At 46.4% G+C, this 20,880-nt stretch overlaps 1 protein-coding gene across 1 annotated transcript; it reads right to left on the bottom strand.

Annotated features, from left to right (window-relative positions):
- Positions 1-583: 583 nt before the first annotated feature.
- WDR91 (WD repeat domain 91) lies at positions 584-20,594 on the bottom strand. The gene is made up of 16 exons (XM_059816502.1): positions 20,472-20,594; positions 18,542-18,721; positions 16,873-17,080; positions 15,927-16,009; positions 13,660-13,784; positions 10,991-11,168; positions 10,562-10,720; positions 8,968-8,969; positions 7,438-7,629; positions 6,839-6,989; positions 5,235-5,329; positions 4,742-4,910; positions 3,828-3,936; positions 2,862-2,974; positions 1,910-2,107; positions 584-1,128 (listed from the first exon to the last, which is right to left on the bottom strand). Exons 1-16 carry the CDS (start codon positions 20,592-20,594, stop codon positions 964-966), a joined length of 2,250 nt encoding a protein of 749 aa, XP_059672485.1. The 3' UTR covers positions 584-963.
- Positions 20,595-20,880: the final 286 nt, after the last annotated feature.

The raw sequence follows: 20,880 nt of genomic DNA, 5'->3' as shown, positions 1-20,880 counted from the left end.
AAGGGAATGTGTAAGCAGATGAAATCTGGCTGCTTAGCAGTCCATTCAAAGACTGCAATACCTGAGCACAGCACTTCTTGCCCTGATGTTGGGGGGTGCAGGGGTAGACAGCTCCAGTGACAGAGAGCACTATACAGGACCAGACTGGTTCTGGCCCTCTCTCCTCCTATCTGCCATCAGGTAGCTGCTAGGCATTATGTAGCTTCTGAACTCCAGCACAAGCATTTCAAGAAGTCTGACTTGGGATCTCTCCTCTAGTTGGTAGCAGATATCGCAAGAGAACGCAATACATCCAAACAAACGCAACTATTTTTGTTCCTGGATGTCTTTCACTGGTTGCCTCCTGTGTGTGGGTGTCAGTGCCAGAAGCACCTAGTGACAGCACAGAGTTCTTTTCTCCATGCAGGAAACTTTCTTGGCACATCACTGCCCCAGCCACCCTCCATGTTTTGCAGCAACAACTGAACAGAGCACAGAAATCAAGTGCAAGGGGGTATTTTCTTTTTATGGAAAAACAAAAACAAAACAAAAAAGCACAACAACAAATGCTATACCAAAAGAATACTCTGGTTTCGCACCAGCCTTTCCACTTTGAGCCACCTTATCACCATGCACTGTGCTGCCTCATGCATGCCTCCTCCAGCCTCACCTTCTCCTGCAGAACCCCTGATGTGATCCCAGCAGCCTTCTAGCCACGAGCTACTCAAGAGTCCCTAATGGAGGGAGTCCAGCTGCCACAATGGGTCAGTGGAGACTTATTTTTCAGTGCTGCCACTGATCCGGTCCCATACCGCCACTCTATTGCACAGTGGTTTTGGCAAATGTATCTAACATTTGTCAAGAGGCAAAAGCTACAATGAGAAGAGGGACTGTGGTTTGCCTTCTCTCCCATGCAGTTTGTTCCTGTGGAGCTAATACAGTTTTTATCAAGTCTGTTGCTCTTTCCCTTCAGCACTGTCCAGGTTAAGACTTTTGAGCCAGTAAGGTTGTTAATTTAATCTTTCCATCCATAGAAGCAGTGAGGCAGGTCCCGCAGTCCATGGCTGTGCTCCAATCCACTGTGACAACGGGAGCTCGGTGTCCTCCCAGGGAAAGGCAGCTCTCCAGAACCTTTTCCTCACCATTTAACTAAAAGAAAGAAAGCATAAGATTTTAAGGAGGCAAGTTTCTGCAGTGGGTGCAGTGCACCCACTGGAGAAGCCAAAGCCTGCTACAAACTCCATATCCCTATCAGCATACATAATTAAGCAGAAAATCAGAGAGATGTTGAGATGTATGTAGCACAAACAAGGAAGCAAATTTCCAGTCTCATGACAAAAGCACATGTTCTCAAGCAGCTCGGCTGATGTCAGAAGCTGCAGTAATTGAACGTGGCAGGCTAAGAGCACAGAAGCCTAAGCTATAGCTCATGTTAGTGCGGGTGCTCTGAATGCCCCAGATGCAAAGCAAAAATTCTATCCCATCTGCCTTGCAATGGCTTATACTGATGGGTATTGACTCAAGAGGAGGCAGGCAAGGGGCATGCGATCAGTAAGCACTTGTTACTGCGGCACAGAAATTTGGGTACTTGGAACCATTCAGCCTTATCCTTCATTTCACTTCAGTACACAGTAAGAGGAGAGAATCAGGCTGGGACTAAAAATAACACCAGCAAGCACACAAGGCAGATTAAAAATGAGCATCAGTCAACAATCACACATTCTGCATTGAACTGGCATGCACCAACATATTAAAAAAATTAAAAGACTTGCTAAACACCACATACTTCATGAAACTGAGCAGCAGCTTTTGACAGAGCAGGGATGGGTAGGTGCTGCCTGAGAACTTCCAGTGCCTGCTGTTGCAGCCTTGTAACAACAAGAGCTTGTATGGATGCGTAAGAGTACTCCCCTTCACTTCTCCGACTTACCTTAAAGATTACTCCCCCAGTAGAAGAGCACGTCAACATATAGTTGCCCTCAGAGTCAAAAGCAAAAAGCCTTCCTCGTGGGAATTGGACTTGCTTGTAGCCACTGTATCCAGACAGAACAAAAGGACCTGTAGCTTCGCTGGGAAGATCGTACTCAGACACCTTCAAGCCACTTTTGTGAATATTCCACTGAATAAACTAGAATGACAAAAAGAGATGACAAAAGCCCATAGTTAAATTGACTAAGATGAAAGCAGAGGGGGCCATTTGTCGTTTTTAAGCAAAGTGGCTATTACTTAAACACAGAAGATGGCATTTTGACATCTATGTAAATGGCCCTATTTATAAAACAGAGGCTGCTAAGGCTTTAAGAGTGCCTACTATCCAGGCAAACATATGCCCTACCTTCCACAAGCACTGATGCCTATGTGTCCTTCCACATTGCATGCAGGATCCTGGTGGGAATTCACATAACTCTTATCAGCCAAGGACCCACACCTTCAGGCAGTCTCCCTCCCTGAGCCACACCTCTACTGCTGAAGACTGGAACAGCAGAAATAAAAGCCTTTATTATAAGCAACAGGGAGCTGCTGACAAGGAAATTTATGCAAAGTGGTAAAGGATCTGCTCCCTGGTGAATCCCAGATTTCAAATGTGGTGATCTCAGGGGCACAGAAAGGTCATCTTCACATGGATTCCCTAGGAAGGGGATGTCACCAACAGTAGGATTTACAGACAAGGTTCAAAACAGTTCCAGCTGTTAATATGCTTCCCAGCCACTCTCTCCGCAGAGACCGCATGCAGCAGGGTGGTGCTGCACACCTAAGATTAGAGTTAGCAGTCCGTGGATCCTCCAGATTCTGAGGGTATTTTTACTGCTATCCCCACCATATGGAGAAGAGTCCAGAAGGGATCTCACTGCCAGCTGACCAGTAGGTCACCCAGAGCCTACCTTGCCATCCTCGCCTATGCTGTAGACTGTGTTCTCATCATAGCTGAACTCAACGGAGTAGACTTCCCCATCATGTGCCTTCCAGCTCATGGCGCACTCGTGCTGCTGCATATCTGAGGGGAGAACCAGTACTGAACACTCCTCATACTTGCACAGAGCTGAGGTGAAAAGAGTGAGGCCCTTTATGTTCGTAAGGTCTCTCTCCCAGCCCTCTAAACCAGCCTGGGGGAGCCCAATCCAATCCCAGCACCCTGTGCTTATTCTCCAGCATGTGGCTTTTACACTGGCCTCAAAAATCATGGCCTGTAACTAGTCACTTCCTCCTCCAGCTTCACAGGGCTGCTCACATGCTCACTGTCAACTGCAGGCATTCTGCGTCCAAGCCTCATTGCCACCTTTCTTCTTCTCCTCCCCTTGCTATCCTATCCACCCCCACAGCTGCTGCCAGCTCTGTCCTCCCACAGACCTCAAACTGCAGTCTCCAGCTCAGCACCCGGGCCAGAAGCAGATCCCTCATTCACAGAGGAGGGAGGCCCAAACTGCCTTTATCACAAGGACAGGCTGAAGAAGACAAAACCTGAGAAACAGAAATTGCTCAGGGAAGAAGGACTGATGTGAAGCCCTTGCCTTCAACTAGAAGATCACACATTAATTCCTTTCCTCAAGACTCAGCCTCTGGCATTGCTATATGGCACAGCCAAGACCGCATGGCTCAAGGGCAAGTTAACTCTGCTCCTCAGCAGGAGGGAAACAACAAATCCAGCAGCATTACCAGGGTCTCCAGCCAATGTCCCCCAGAGAAAGCTTATGTCAATTCACGCCTGAGAGTCATTGTGGAGGAGAGAAAACAGCCACCACCTTGGTGTTCAGGCATGTCCCAGAGCTGCCTCCCTGCTGGCAGAAGGGTGCTAGGGGCAGCCAGCTGGGGACACCGAGGGGCCACCTCACTGCCCAATTTCAACATACCAAAGAGGCGAACAATCCCATCTGCAGCCCCGGTGACCAGCAGGTTGCCATTGTGGTTGAAGGCTGTGCAGTTAATAGCAATGGGCTCAGGCTCCAGGGAGAACTGCAGCTGGAAGGGAAAGTCTACATTAATGCCAAGACATGGAGCTGGGGGTGCTGAGGAGCTGATGTCCAGGAGAGGGAGGAAAGACGGTATCTAATAGCAAGAACTCCTCCAGTTTGGAGCCCTACACCTCTCATGACTACAGACTTCAAGGCTGGCAGCTGCATTTTACTGTGACACTAAACCAACTATTCACCTCAGCCAAGCCACAGCTTTCTTGGCCATGGCCAAGGCTGCAAAACCAGTTTCTGGCAGGCGTTAGCCTCAGTATGTTGCTTTCTCCTACACATCAGGGACAGCATTTCTTAAGGGCAAAAGAAAGGGATGGGACGAAGATTCCCTGCCAGAATCTGACCCATCTAAGCTGCAAAAATAGAGATGATGACATGAGATCAAACCTCTTTAAGTGAAGTGCTTCTTTCAAACAGGGAGGGCAGGGGAAATAGCAGCAAAGAAAACCCTTCAATACAGCTCAACTGGAGGAAGCCTGAGCAAAGCATCGTTCAATCCACTTGGGACATTTCCAGTCACAAACTGTGCAGGCAGGATAGAAACAAGGCTATGGACTATTTTGAAGAATCCCTCAAAAAACCAACACACCAACAAAACAAAAATACTCCAATCCAAGCCCAGGAGCTACTTACACTATTCGTTTTTATCCTGCATGTGATAGAGGGGAAAGAAGGAAAGGGGAAAAAGAAGGGTATTGAAAAGAAAGCATAATTTAGAAAGAGGGCTCCTATACATACATTGAAACAGAAGACACATTCTCAGCAAGCAGACTGAGAAAGGAAAGAAACCTGGGAAGTACCTGCTGCTTCATTGTTTTAGTGTCCCACAGTAGTAGCTTCCCAGGAACTTGGTTCATGCTTTTGCCCCCAGAGCTGACTGCTGAGAAGTCCATGTGGGAGAGGGGGCTCTGGGATGCCGCAGAACAGACAAAGGAGGCACCACTTGGGCTGCAGGCAAGCGAGAGAATCCTGAAACACAGCAAACAGTCTGAATTGCCTCTCTCCAGCAGCTGCCTCAAGCACAACACTCAAGTACAAGCTCTCCCATTAAGACCCTGCAAGACAGGGTGCACCGTAAAGGAGGGCAGGATTTGTGTTCTTAGATTTTGAGCGTCTCCCGTTTATCTAGGCAGTTTTACACTGCTCAGACCGGCACTGCCCTCTGGATGAATGCTAGATAGTCCTGCAGTTGCAGGAAAGCAGCAGGAACATTGAGCCTTCACCTACCTTTTCACAGTCAAAGCCAACAACATATATATATGTATATGTAAAAAATCAGTATTCCACAGTTACCTGGGCATGTCTTCATCAATGCTGATTTCACAGAGATTCTTCTTTGCTTCTGTGTCATAAAGACGAACCGTCCCAACCCCACTGCCAAGCAATAGCTTGAAACCAGCAAGGAGGAGATGGAAGGAGTGTGAGTGAGTACAATGATGCTGTCCAACAACCATCAACACCACAGAGTAAATTTTTTTCTACTTATGCATTCAAATTAAATATCACTCCATTAGGGTACATCTTGTCTTTCTGTGCATATCATGCTGAGTAGGACTACCCCAGAGCCACAGAAGTCAAGCACTGCTTTCCAGTGAGAAAAAGATCTGATAGGCACCAAGGTGGAGTAAAAGCCACTTTCTAGAGTATGGCTCAGCATTATAGGATACAAAACATATGTGGAGTCTCAATATCCAGGGGAGCAAGGAAAAAGAGTAACACAGAACTAACAATCTAAGTTTAAGAGAAAACCAAGTAGAAGCCACCTCCTTTCATCCAGGTGAGAATGAAATCATTCAGAAGGGCTCACACATGCTTAATCAGTGGTGCTACAATTTAAAAAAAAATAAAAATTAAAAAAAGGTTTCAAAAGTAAAACCACGGAGGGATGCATGATCAAAGAAAATTAAGCAAGCCAGATCCTTCTCACTTCAGAGCCTGATTTGCTGCTGAATCCCCATATTTCAGAAAGAAGAATCTTTCTATCAGCAAGCAGAAAATAAACTCCACAAAGCAGAAAACCCATCAGAACAATTGCATGGACAACTTCCTTTCTAAGAGCAAAAGAAAAGAAAGAGACAAGCTGCAGCACCAGCTCTTCACAGGTGGTATTCTGGGGTTACCAGCAACACATCGTCAGTGCCAGGGTGTGAACAATATTCCTTCAGTTGCAGGCCTGCCTTCTCACACAGCCCTGTCTCTTCACCAAGGGAGGGCATGAAACACTAGCAACAGTTCTAGGACTCAGAAGAATGCATATAATTTAAGGCTCCTCTCTAGTAACAGAACTAGAGAAAAAGTCCTATTGGAAACATTTAAACTGTCATGGTTTTTAAAACAAGTCCCAAGCTCCTTATGCACACACCAACCCCCAACTGACAAGGCACCAGTACAAAGCTGGCTACAAAACCCTTTTCACACCTGCAACAAGCAGAATGCCGACACCACACCCCTGCTCCTCAGCCCTGCTCTCCCTTCTCTGCTTCTAGCTTAGGGTGTGAGTAAAGCTCCACAGCTCCCTGCTGCAGGGTTCCCATGGGCTGTTGTACCAGGTTGCCTCTGCCTGCCTTTACAAGTGGCTGCCTGCTCTGCCTGGAGAGAGGCACTTCTCTTAAAGGAGCTACTTCTATCTTGCAGCTGTACCTGCACTGCAGCTTGGGAACTTCTGTCTCAGGGCAACCAGTAGTGAATTCCTTGCTCAATACACAGAGCACACTCCCCACTCTAGTTTTTCTTAGACCCTACAGGCTTCAGTTCCCCATGTCTGACTAAAGTGGAAACCAACTGTTGCCCTGATCTTATCCACAATGCAGCTGTCTAGAAGTTAATGTGCAACACATAGCAACACAGCCCCAGATCATCTGCTGTGACTCTCGAGGCTCCACATGCAGACTACTCACCAGCCGATCACGCTTGGTCGCCCATTCCAGGGACAGCAACGGAGATTTGGAAATGGATGAAGCTTTAGTTTGCATTATGGGGTTAAAAGACCAGACTTTGATGACCCCGTCCACATCCAAGCTGGCCACCCTCCGTCCAGAACAATCAACCCTATGTGCAGAAGGAAACTGATTGGATATTTTTCTCCCTGAAGTTCTTAGATGTCAGCAGATACCCCAGTAATCCTTCCTCTTCTGACCACACACCAATTCCTCCTGCAGGAATCAGAACTTCCTTGCACCACTTCCTGTTCAGTCTACAATAACTGGCACAATGAGGCACACCAAGCTCCACATGCAAAGCATAATGCCCTTAAGCAATACCATCCTGCTTTCTCAGGGAGTTTCCTCCTGGCTGGCATCTCCCAAGCACAAAAATCTCTGTCCATTCCCACTGCACAAGCTACAGGCTATTTGCAGTCATGCCAACTCAACTGCTCTACAACTAAGAGTACATGCCCAATGTGCTGGACAGAACAGAGGCTGGGAGAAAGAGGCCAGACACAGCTGGTCCTCTACAGAGGCTTCTACAAGAAAGTCCTCTTCTGCCAGTCCATTACCTGCAGTACATGATGGATGAATGGTGCTCCCCATACTCCTCCTGGCTCAGGACAATGAAAGGCTGCTCCTGCCGGACCCCCACAGCCTCTGCACTGCTGGTAGGCGTTTTAGTTGAAGTCTCCATCTGCTCAGCATGCAGCTCTGAGCATGCCTCTGTCTCAGCTGTGCTAATATCTGTTTTCTTCTCAGCACTTTGGCCCTGAAGGAAGAAATCCCGTGTGAAATACAAGGAAGCAGCAGCTCCAGATCAAGCTCTTCAGCCACCCCAGCCTGCTGGCAGAAAAAAACCAAGAAGCTGCACTGAAACAGAAGCACTGTCAGCTCAACACCCCTTCCGCCAGGAACCTTTCTCAGCACAAGGATAGCATGTTGCACAATTACACCATTTAATATGGCCTCCTTGGTTGTAGCGTCCCTTATATCCCCCTCCATGTGCCCAGCCATACACTTTCCTGTAAGAATTAAAGGAACTACAACATCTGTTTGGCATATCTCGGCTGACATTAGAGCCCCATTTTCACAGAATCACTAAGGTTGGAAAAGACCTTTAAGATCATCAAGTCCAACCATCAACCAACACCACCATGCCCATTAAACCATGTCCCACAATGCCTTGTCCACACGTTCCTTGAACACCTCCAGGGATGGTGACTCCACCACTTCCCTTGGCAGCTTATTCCAGTGTCTCACCACTCTCTCAGTAAAGAAATTTTTCCTGTTATCCAGCCTGAACCTCCCCTGGCACAACTTGAGGCCATTTCCTCTTGTCCTGTTGCTAGTCACTTGGGAGAAGAGAGCAACACCCACCTCTCTGCAACCCCCTTTCAGGTAGTTGTAGAGAGCGATGAGGTCTCCCCTCAGCCTCCTCTTCTGCAGACTGAATAACCCCAGTTCCCTCAGCCGCTCCTCATAAGACTTGTGCTCCAGACCCCTCACCAGCTTCATCGCCCTTCTCTGGACACGCTCCAGCACCTCAATGTCCTTCTTGTAGTGAGGGGCCCAAAACTGAACACTGTATTCGAGGTGTGGCCTCACCAGTGCCGAGTACAGGGGCACGATCACTTCCCTACTCCTGCTGGCCACACTATTTCTGACACAGGCCAGGATGCCATTGGCCTCCTTGGCCACCTGGGCACACTGCTGGCTCATATTCAGCCAGCTGTCAATCAACACCCCCAGGTCCTTTTCTGTGGGGGAGCTTTCCAGCCACTCTTCCTCAAGCCTGTAGCGTTGCCTGGGGTTGTTGTGGCCAAAGTGCAGGACCCGGCACTTGCCCTTTTTGAACCTCATACAATTGGCCTTGGCCCGTCGATCCAGCCTGTCCAGATCCCTCTGCATTAGAGCCATTAGAGCACAGATTCACAAGCAAGTCAACATATTTTAAGGAATTCTTGCATTCAGCAATGTAAGTTAAGTTTGTATAATATGCAGTTCAGTAAACCTACACAAAAGCTCTTGTTGGATGGTGAGCCCCAGTGGATGGATTATCCCTATCTGCCAGAGATTTAGTCTGTGTGCACTGCGTCAACCACTGTGGCCAACTGACTGATGACAACGGTAGAGTTGACACACAAGTCCAAAAGCTTAAAACCCAATTTGACAGGGCAGACAGAACAAATGGAGTTTTAGGAGGTGAAGGTATCTGAATGAGACAAGATCTGCACTGCAGCACACAGAAGTGTCTGAAAGCAGCTTAGTCTTCCCTTGTCACCACAAGCTGAATAAGAAGCAGATACAACACATAAGACAATAAAACATCTGCAAGCATTCCTTTGCTAAATCATTCTCTGAAGGTGAAATGCCCCCAAATGGTATTGGTATTGATGGTTTTGACTTCCTGTTCCCTAGCTCATCCTTGTCTTATTTATAGTAGCTTTCACATCTTGAGCAATGCTTCAAACACTGCATAATCAAATAATCTGAAATCACGAAGCTGGAAGATTGGGAAATAAATTCAAGAATGCCTCTCTCTGTATTAGTTAATGTGGGGAGATAACAACCAATGAGTGACACATGTGAAAGAAACAGTGCCACCTTTCAGTTTCCTTTTTGCTCACATGCGTCGAGAACAACATAAAGCTAAATAGTATCAGCTTCCCCTAGAGAACCAGAAGCAACTTTTACAAAGCCAGGAAAACACTGTCTTAACCTGGAACATCACAGAAAAAGCAAAGTCAGAGGATACGTATTGGGAAACTGGGCTTTGCAATTTTCTGATCAATGTTTAATTAAAATATTTTATATGAGCCATGAAGAAAAAAGTTCTCTCATAGCCTTGAATGCTCAGTGGTGGAATAACATCTCCTCTGTAAAGCAGCGCTCCCACACACACAACAGCCACACACATGGGCCGATAGGCAACAGTCCCTCAGCACTGTCTCTCCCCCAAGGCACAGTGTCTCATACAGCCAAAATAAACATGGCTGAGATGCTGCTGTCATTCCTCCTGTGCTCTGTATCCTTCGACCACATGGCTGCTGAAAGCCAGACAATACACAGGTGAACAGAAGTAGTCTGCTGACCTTCAGCAGTTAACATCCACAACACAGTTTTTTTTATTTCATTAGATTAGAAAGCAGGGCACACCCCCAGGCAAAACTGCAACATATGGTACAAAAAAACTCCAAAAAAACTCCAAAAAGCAAACATTGTTACGAAGGCTATTTCCACTCCTATCCAGGAAAGCTTTCTATCAATTTTTATCTGTCCCACACAGAGCCTGCACAAACCAGCGTAAGAACCCACAGGAGAGAACTCACTCTGGCAGGATGAGTGAGTCAAGCCCATTGCCACTAAAGAATGGGGATTATAACAAGGTATTTGAACATAACCATTAAGGTGGGTGAAACACACCCTCCCCAGTACCAGACTGTTGAAAAGATCATGACAAAAGACAACTCCTCTTCCATTTGAAATGTCAATACTGATTCCCTTCCAGGGACACAGAAATAAACTGAGCGTGGAAGGAGTTGATTAACTACAGAGATTAATCTTTGATACAGTTAGATCTGAGTAGCAATTCAGAAGCTTAACGTGAACACTTGCACTTGGTTTACCACCTAGCAGAACAAACTACAGAAATACCAGCCCTCCGCTTCCCAGCCCTGCAGTGTTGCCTGGTACCTGGAAGGTCCCTTTCGACAGTAGCTCCTTTCTTTCCTTCCCATGCTCTTGTAAGCGCTTCTGCCGCTGCTGCAGGGAACTTGACTCGCCTGCTACTAACCCACTGAAGTGGCTCTTTCCGTCCTTACAGCTCACTGTTCCTTCTTTTCCTTTGGCACTCTGGAAGGCAGAGGAATGATTTGGCAAAGTTACACTTGTGCTAGGCTGCAGAACAAAAGAGGAGGCAAAGAAACCAAGCACCTGCAAGGGCTCCACAAGCCCCCAGACAACATCAGCTGTTCTTGTGCTGCATTCAGGCCCAGCATACACTTGCAAGGAAGGAAAGGACTTTTTTTTTTTCAGGTGGAAGCAAAAGCTTGGAGCAGTGCTGTGCTGCTAGTTAACTCTTTGGATACTGACCACCTTTCAACAAACACAGTTGAGAATTACCTGGTGATTTGTTGGTTCTTTCTTCCCTAGCAGCATATTGCCAGTCTGCATTGGAGAAGCCCCACTTGGATGGGCTGGTCTGGAAGGGCCCTTTTTACTTTGTGAGAGAAAAGAGGACAGAAAGCCTCCCCGGGACTGAAGAGAATGTGAAGTACTCCTCTGGCTGCAGGTCATATCACTAATTAAAAGAACAAACAAAAAACACCAAACAGAATATGAAAGTGTAGCCAGACAACCTTATCAAAGACCACCCAATAAGCCAAGTGCCAGCTGTCTGAACCACTGGAGGACAGATGTTCCTTTCCAAGCTGATGGACCTTGAATACTGTGTTCAGTTTTGGGCCCCTCACTACAAGAAAGACATTGAGGTGCTGGAGCGTGTCCAGAGAAGGGCGACGAAGCTGGTGAGGGGTCTGGAGCACAAGTCTTATGAGGAGCGGTTGAGGGAGCTGAGGTTGTTTAGCCTGGAGAAGAGGAGGCTGAGGGGAGACCTTATCGCTCTCTACAACTACCTGAAAGGAGGCTGCAGAGAGGTGGGTGTTGCTCTCTTCTCCCAAGTGACTAGCGACAGGACTAGAGGAAATGGCCTCAAGTTGCGCCAGGGGAGGTTCAGGCTAGATATTAGGAAAAAGTTCTTTACTGAAAGAGTAGTGAAACATTGGAATAGGCTGCCCAGGGAGGTGGTAGAGTCACCCTCCCTGGAGGTATTCAAGGAGCGTGTGGATGTGGCATTGTGGGATGTGGCTTGATGGGCATGGTGCTGTGTGGTGTTGGGTGGGTTGGTTTTTGGTGTGTGGTTGTGGGTTTTTTTTTTTTGGTTGGACTTGATGATCTTACAGGTCTTTTCCAACCTTAGTGATTCTGTGACCACTATGCATTAAAAAACTGGTTTAAAACATCCTGGTAGTGCCTGGAGCAGATAATTATAATTACTGTAACCAAAGCTCACTTCTCAGAGATGCCACTGAGACAGTGGGTCCAGCTCTTACTGAATCCCCGCAAACTCCTTCCACTCCATCTGGTTAGTTTAGAAACACCCTGACGGAAAGGCAGTAGAATCCAGATTTCCAAAGAACCTATTCAGCCAGGATTCCCAATTCAAGGCATAACACAAACCTACCTCAAGAGGCATTCAGTATCCAGTGTTTCACTGAACACCCTTAGATATTCAGCAAGTGATGTTCAGCAGTTTTAAAGCACAGGCCCTCAATATCTCAAAAACTGGACCCAAAGAAAATAAAGTTTAGGTCTATTTCTATGATTACATACACCTCCCTTCTCAGCCCACAATGCCAAGAGCAGCAGCTGCTTCCCAGAAAGTGACTGTCTGTCCTCACTCTGCTACAGCTTCCTCTGGAAGGACAGCAGCACCCAGGGGAAGGGGAATACAATCACCGTCACTGTGCCTATCCTCTCTTCTAAAAAGGAACTGTTCTACCAAAGTTGGGCTTTGGGTAGGGCAGAGACATGGAAAAAGCAACTGGAACTGGCTCCCAGATTAAGAGACAAGCTGCACACACAAGAAATGCCACTTCTGAGGCAAGTTTTTCTAATACAAATGGACAAAAATTAATACAGGAGTAAGTTATCCCATCCCTCACGTCCCTCTCTCCAGCGTGTGCGGATGAACATCAGGGCTTCCACACAGAGTAGTTAAGTAAAAAAAAAAATCTCAAATTAAACTCTGTAGCCTGTCCTGTGCAGAGAGTGCAGAACAGTTACCAAGATAGTTCACCAGACACTTAAGTCTATTTAATCAGACAGTTTTTAGACTAAAACAAAGACTTTGTGTGTGGTCTCTGCTACAATTTCTATTTGTCATTGTCAGCAACACAATTTGATCAATCCCCCTCCTGTCTGAATAGAAACAAAAGAAGCACATGAGAAAGCCAAAGCCTCAGCAGTGTTACTAATACCTTGTGGCTAAGCTACATTTGCTTCCAGATCCTTTTAAAGCAAGGAAAAAAAGCAATCTCAGGAACACCATGAATTCAGAGACACAGACTTGCTTTGCATGACTATGTAATGGGGAAAAATAAGAGTTTAAATAGCAATTAAACAAGGTGTATCACTGTATATGTTGCCTAATTTCCACAGATAGGAATACAATAGATGTAGCCATAAAATACACTTTAACTGCAGCAAGTTTATGGGGAATTTTGTGCATAACTGAGCCTTGCAGAAGAGAAACTCCCTTTCCCTTAACTTTGCAAAAGCAAGAAAGCATGTCTGCAAACAATGACCCCTTTGGGTGATACAGTAACAGTGTCTCCAACAACACAGGGCACTCACCTACCACACCGCAGACACTAAAGAAAATAGGAGTCAAGAGACAATCCACTTCATTTGAGCAATACTGCACGGTATTGCACTGCTACCAGTGCCCTGGCTGCCCAGAACACCTTGGTGTAATGCTGAGAGCAGAACAGAATCACTTCCATATGTGCTTGGGTTCTCACCAATTGGCAAGAATCTCTCTCCCAAATGGCAGGAGAGATGCATGTCATTAATTCCCCCATTAAACCCACTTAGGTCACCAGAGTTTCTGCCTGGATGTCTTTCTGCATTGATTCCCAGGGCAGGGAACAAGGAAAAGACCCTCCAGGAGCCTCCCTGACCCAATAAAAACAGCAGAGCCTGTCCCCAGCTCCTCCCCTGCAGGCACTCACAGCTCAGAGTCCCCTAGTCGATCCATGTTGGCCACATATGCAGGCAACTTGTGATGCAGAACTGCTTGTTCCACCTCCAGTTCCTCTTTCTTTATGCGGGAGGATTCAGCCTGCAAAGCAAACAGCTACAACGAAAGAAAAGAGCCAGTAAACAGAGGGTCGCTGAGATTCACCTCCTTCCCACTTGCTGAAATTGTTTACTCCTTTTATTTCAACAGCCCTAGAAGGGTGGGGAGGGAAGAAAGCTGCTCTGACGGGCTGAGCACCACATTAGTCCAAGTAGTCAAAACCATCAGTACTTTACATACATGAAACTGGAGCCTACTTAAAACCCTTCACTCTTTTCCTTGTTGCTGCAGGGACATTAATGGTGCTGGGAAATGGGAGCTGGCCAGGGCAGAGCTGATCAGCCACTCCATGCAGGCAGTTCAAGGCCAGGGAAATGCATGTGACTGGCAGTAGCGACACAGGGGCACTGAGCCTAGAAGGTCATCTTTTTCCCACAGCCAAGGGTTTGGTGAGCTGGCAGGATGCACTGAGGCCAACATCATCAGGTCACCCTGAAATCCAGCTCCACACGCCGCCCAGCTCCCTCCCAAGCATGACAGTGAGATTTGTCTCTTTCTCCATAATGTGGAGATATTTTTCTTTTTCACCCTTAGCAGAGAGGAACCTCAGGATGCAGCTTTCTGTGACGGATGTGGTTTATGCCTGTGACTCTTGTTCACGTGAAGGGTTCCTCAGGCTTTTCTGTTTCTGTACATTTGTTTTTCAGATATAATTCTTCTTTTTCCTTTTATCATAGTATTTAAAGAAAGAAATTACAAGAAAAAGGAGCTTTAGAATCCAGCTTGCTATTCATGTATTTGCATTGTTTCAATAGTGAAATCAGAATCACTACATAATTTCAACTAGCATTGAATTCAGTATTTATTCATACCATTTTTTATTTATACCTGTATTCTATAGGTAGCTGCTTCCTTTTCTGACCTGAGCAGTTCTCCAAAAAGGCAAGTCTAGTTTTTACCTCTGCCTATTTGCCAGAGAACACTTACGCAGTCTGTAAGTGGTATTAATCAACATACCACAAACAAAAAACAGCTTTAATTTGAATGAAAGGACAGAATATAAAATCAGAGGAAATAGAAGAGCTCTGTTTCAAAACATACTTTATCCTGCTTTCCCTATTTGCTGACCATCTTTGCAGAACCCTCCTGTCCAAGTTTGCCTGATCCACTGACTCCATACAGTACAGTGACAAACCTCGCTTTTCTTTTGCAAAAAAACCCCTCCCTTTTGAAATCAGTTATACTTCAACATTTTTAGGACAAATGAACAGTGTTGATCAGCTACCAAAACAGTTGAAATGGGAAGCACAACATACAACATAATGTTTTGTTAACACAGGAGGTAAAGCACAAAACTTACTTTACTGAAGTATTCATACAGAGAGCTTTTACTTGGTATGTTTGAGGAAGTGAAACTGAAGTCCTGCTTCCCACTCGTATGAGATCATCCACATGCTATCTGTAGTTTAGAAAGTTCTTAAACTGTAGATTTCCCAAATCTCTCTAATAGGAAATTATACCGGGAAAGGACCAACCCGTGTTATGTATTCTTATACCAACTCTCTAAGCATCTGATGATGATACTGTCAAAAACAAGACATGGAGCTGGTCGACATTTTGTCTGAACGAGTCAGCCCTTCTTACAGTTTAATGCAAGGTCTAGAGTTGGGAAACATTCACAACATTTCCATTAGTTGATCTAAATTGCTTTAAGTGCACTTCAAGCATGGTGAAGTGGCCATTTCAGAAGTAACTGTTTCTGCCTCCTTGCCAGAAGTTATTGCCCATTTCTATTGCTCCATCAGCTAAAATCTGGAGGTGACTAGTCACAAGTTTCCATGCAAAGTCAGCCATATATGCACTTAACCTGCCACTAGTTTCAGCTTGTCTTGACTTTGCAGTGTAGCAGGAAAGGAGTTTGCACAGCATCCAGCCACTTGTCAGAGAGCACAGGGAAAGGGACAGTCACATCCAGCGGAGGGACAGTAATATCCTAAACAGACATTTCACAATATGATCACAAACCTAAGTTTGCCCGAGACATTTGAAAGATAAACCAAAATAACAAAGGACTTATACCAGAATCTGTCTTGGAATAACTGCACTGAACAGCTACAACTTTCTTGCATGGATGGAACCAATTTTACAAAACTCACAGCCTCATACAGTCAGCAACTAAAGAGTGACTTCAGTTCTGACCTTATGCCGCAACGATTCATTTTCTTCTTGTATGAGACTGCTCCTGAGACATTCAGCTTCAAAGTTCAAAATGACTGGAACTGGTGAGGAATGTTAAAGAAAACCAAGACAAGAACTTGCGTGCACCTGGCTTAATTCTAAAAGCCCGCACTTCATACTGGCCATTTGCCTGTAAGACGGCAAAGCTGCCCAGTCCACACTACTAGCAAGAAGTATGTACGTGCAAGGCCAGAAGACTAGCAACAGCTTAGTTACCCAACCCATCTTTGTACTTTCTTTGTACTTTACTGTTGCACGAACTATTTCACATAGGCTTTACAAGGATTTTTAGATTCTTCCCTTTTACATGTCAGAAGTGGAGGACAAGACAGGTTATGCATTAGTGCACACTGAAGAAACAGTTCAAGATGAGCTGTATTGCAGCTACAGTGTAAACCTGCCCACCAACAAGCAAACAACATCAGAAATCGGAAGTGCGGGACAAAAGCTATTATTTCTGCCAACATTGAACTGCCCTATTATAGTGAGCTGTCACTAGGCAATGTTGTGAACATAAGTACCCAGAGAAGGGTCTAACAGGAGATGCTAGTTCAGTTATGGACTACAACCCAAGGTTGCATGCCTGTTTTGTACCATGCCAAGCAAAGAGGAAAAGCATTTCAGAACATGTTATGCACAAGATTTCTAGTCACTAGCATAGGGATGAGTTCAGCATTACCAACAACCACAATTGTTTGTGCCCAGGGAATGTAACATATTGTTAAATAATTGAACAATAACTATTCCAACATCCTCTGGTAAACACCAGCTTCCTATTAAGTCTTGGCTCTAAACAATGCACCTGAAAGCAGCAAGTTCTGTAATACTATATTCTTGGCACCACTGTTAATAGTAAGCATAACACCAGGGCAAGGGAGATTTAACTGTTAGTTGCAAAAAAGGATATGCATGCACTGAAATAAGACACTCAGGAAGTTGTGCAGAGACACGATAAACGTATCTGCCCACTGGCGCGAGAAATAGGTGGCGAAGGTGGGGTTGGAGTCTGGTGCAGGGAGGAAGGGCAGGACAAACCAATCCTTCCACTCCGCCTGGTTCTGGAGCTCAGAGGCCTGCTTGAGGAAAAACTCCTGCGCTTTGTCATTGCGGCCGGTCTGAAACACAGCAAGAAGAACAGGGCTCACACTTCCATTCATGCCACCATGTGGATTCTAGGAATATTTGCTCTGGGTTATGAACACACTAACAACTACTTTCACTACCCAACAGAACAAGTGGTTAGAGTTAACAGATTCATATAGGAACAAAAGGATCTTAAATATGCTAGGAGAAGCTCACAAATGCACTCACTCCGACCTTCTAGTCACCACAGACTTGTTTAAAGGCTGAGGCAAATCAAACTAATCACACTGATTTCCAGCTAAACCACTGCAGTTTGTGCACTGATATAAGACACAAGCATTCATATACAGGACCAAAGTATACTTCAAATTACTCAAGTCTACAGCAGATGTAGCCTGAAAAGGTTTCCATCTGATACATTATTCAGACAGGACAGTCATGCCTCAGGGTAAACACAGGGCAAAAGAAAACATGAAAAAACACACTTCCAGAAACATGCATTAGATTTTGACTCCTCCAACACCCATCATTTAAGATTTTCAGACAGGGAATGAGTCAAGGAGGAAACATTGCTTCTAAATGGTATGAAATGAAACATGAATTTCTGACAGGTGTTTGTCTATTCAGTTGGCCAAAGCCCACCCTATGTAATATATTCCATTGACTTTCCTAATGTTTCAGCAAGATAATGAGCTTAAAATGGACCAGAGATTATTTTCTGTTCTACTCAAAGTAAACAAAAAACATTCATTCGTTTTCCCTCCCACATTACCTTGTACAGATTTGAAGCCCACTTGTCCCCCTTCTCATAAACTAAAACTCAACTCCAACACCTTCAAGTCACCTTTTTTCTTCTGAATCCTCCAACTCCCTTGATGCTTTAAGAACTACAGTGCCTCGAAGAACTGGCTGAGTCCTGCCAGAAGGTTCGTGTGGAAGGACAGGCAATCCTGCTTGTTGATCTCCAGCACTGCAGTAAGACCCTTCCCTGCATTGCTGCTGCCTACTCAATCATTCCTTAATCTGCATCAGAGCAGTTGACTACTCCTACCTCCATACAGGTGCTTGGGGCTTTTTTCTGCCTGTTTCTTCAACTTACAAAGATTGCTTTGAGCACTATTCTTGTCCTCCTCTATCCTCATGACAATTCCACCCAAGGAGGTGTTTATGAATCTTGTGATCTCTCCTGGTATCCAAGTTAGTAACAGAGGCTGAACAGGACTGAGCTAGCAGTACAGCCATACTGTCTGAGGGGGAACCTGCCTTCATGTCTGAGTGTGATATCTTGCTCCCAGCTAACCATACTTCCCTCTCACCTGGGCTTCCCTTTCCTGCTTACAAACTTGTCATTTGAGTTCGCATCAAACTTTACTACACTCCTGATACATGACACATGAATTGCTTGTCCCTTACCCACCAGGCCTGTCAGAGGCTCACAAGGGTTTCAGAGACCAGGATCTTTTTAAAAGAGAAGCCTAAAAATCAAACACTACCTGAACAGTATGGACGAGGTAGTATCTGAATAAGCTGGTTTTCAGCTTGTTCACTGTTGGCCGGTACACATCTTCCAAACGGCTGAAAAGGCGTCGGTCCAGATAACTCCAGTAATCCCGCAGAGCAGCCAGATCATAGCTCTGAACAAACTGCTGCAGCTGATCCACTATCTTATCCACCTAAAGAGGGCAAAACAGGGAAGACTGCAGTCACGTGAGCGCTCTTCCGGCACAAGAGACTTTCTGTAACTTAATGCTGAGAAGCTTTAACTGCACAAATAATACTACAAATCCAGCACTTATGCGTTAGCTATTTTCCTAATCCAGGAAACACTCTGCGTTTTGTATTAGCATTATTCCACTCTGCAGCACCTTTCAAATACGAAAAGAAAGAAACATGAAAGAACATAGCCAAACAGATTTTGACAAAAAGACCACGTTTTTTGCAAGTAAGCAAAACATTTCCACTTCTTTTAAAAAGTCAGTTGATAATGAAGAAACAGGAATAATGTTATTAGATGTTGAAAGCTAAAGTGCAGCACATGGAAAATAGTATTATTTGCAGACTAAAAGGAAGAAACTATATTTACCCAACAGAAAAAGGAAGAAAGATCTGTTGTACTGCAATCTTCGAAATACCTTTATCTTTAATAACATCATCTACTAACAAGACAGGCAGAAAAGTTTGCAACAGAAATTTTTTTTGTCATTATGTCTCTGAAAATCATTTCTGCAATATGAGTAAGGCAGAATAGTGGTATGGGAATATATTTTTAGTTCAGTGATTTCCGATGGCCAAGATAGGCATTGGAAAAAGAGAAAATCTGCAGCCTATACAAAATTCAACTACCGAAGTTGTTTAGTAAGTGGTTTGCTCCCCCCTCATCAGTTCATGTCTTAGGACATTACTCAGCCTCTGTTTCTGTGGCTTCCTAAAGATAAAGGAAACAGAAGTCTGTGACCCCAGCAGTCCCTTCTTAATTTTGTCTTGGACAATATTATCTCAAATAAATCAACTGTTTGCCGACCTCTAAACATCAGTGAAGTGCTGGTCTTTTAAAAATAAAAGCAACATGTTTTATCAATGATAAAGGTAGTGGTTGTACTGCTGGTTAAAGAAAAATCTGACCATTCAAAATACTACATTCAGTGCCCAGAACTGCTGCTACAGAAACACTAAGCTCACACAAAGGACTGAAACTGTGTTTTCGAGGCTGGCAAATTCTGCACCAATTTCCACACATCTAGCAAGGTACCTGATGCTTAAAATATCCAAACTAAAGAGTGGGGCTGTAAAGCCCCTGGATAAAAATCTCATGAGCAAGAAAAGATCCAGGCAAAGATACGTCCTCCTGCTTGCTGCCCTCTTCTACACGCATCTCCTCCGTTCCTCTCGGCACGAAGCTGAGAAACATCTGGTGGTTCGCAGGTCGGACGTAGGGTCTATAGACGGCGGTTTTGGACGGGCCGAGCAGACCGCCGGCGCAAGGCGGATGTCCGGGAACCGCAGCCCCTGGCTGGGAAGCCAGGCAAAGCGATGCAGCCTGTCGCCCACCGCCGCTGCCCTGCACTAACGCCGCTTCGGAGCCAAGCAGGAGGAGAGCCCTCAGCCGGCTCAAGTCCCCCGCCAGGAGGCTGCGCGTACATAAACGGCGGCAGGGCCGGGCGGCGGCCCCCGCTACCGGGATGCGGGGGGTCCCGCCTGTGCGTCCGGCCCCCGGCGCGCAAACTAGCCGGGGGGAGGGGGGTGCGGCGAGCTAAGCACGGGGGCTCGGAGAGCTGCCCCGCCGCCGCCCGGCCCCCTCCCCTGGCGCAGCCCCGGGAGCGGATGCGCAGAGAGGCGTCCGCGGCCTGCCCGGGGACCGTGTCCTCCCCGGGGGGCACCCACGCCCAGCGCCCCGCCAGGGAGGGGGACGCGGCCGCCGCTCACCCGGAAGCCCTTCTCGCGGTCCGCTTTGATCTCCGCGTCCAGCTGCTTCAGGGCGGCAGTAAAGCCGCGGAAGAGCAGATATTCCCGCACCAGCTCGTCCGTCCGCTCCGCCGCCGCCGCCATCGGGGCCCTGCGGCGCCGCCAGTTCCGCCCGACCCCGAGAGAAATGGCCCGGCCCAGCCTAGCCCAGCGCCAGAAGGACTACAGCTCCCAGCGTGCCTTGCCATGCCCGCCCAACGCAAGGCACGCCGGAGCTTGTAGTCCCCGCCGTTGCACATGCGCACGGCCCGCACGCCTTTTCCCGCCTGCCTGCCCGCCCTCCCCATGGGCGCCTACAGCCCGCGTTTTTCCCGCCTCCTTATTGGCCGCCGCCGGGCACCGGCTGCGTCCCGATTGGCCCCCCGCCACG

Source organism: Gavia stellata, chromosome 4, assembly GCF_030936135.1.
Source record: "Gavia stellata isolate bGavSte3 chromosome 4, bGavSte3.hap2, whole genome shotgun sequence".
In the NCBI taxonomy this organism is placed as follows: Eukaryota; Metazoa; Chordata; class Aves; order Gaviiformes; family Gaviidae; genus Gavia; species Gavia stellata.
This window is presented reverse-complemented; position numbering and strand designations above follow the sequence as displayed.

What these genes read in the sequence shown, in the direction of transcription:
- WDR91 (XM_059816502.1), bottom strand. Translation starts at nt 20,594, where the DNA reads ATGGCGGCGGCGGCGGAGCGGACGGACGAGCTGGTGCGGGAATATCTG. An exon ending in ACCTCGTCCATACTGTTCAG is followed by an intron (nt 17,081 to 18,541) that starts GTAGTGTTTGAT and finishes GCTGTGTTTCAG; the next exon opens with ACCGGCCGCAATGACAAAGC. An exon ending in CGACCAAGCGTGATCGGCTG is followed by an intron (nt 5,330 to 6,838) that starts GTGAGTAGTCTG and finishes GCTGGTTTCAAG; the next exon opens with CTATTGCTTGGCAGTGGGGT.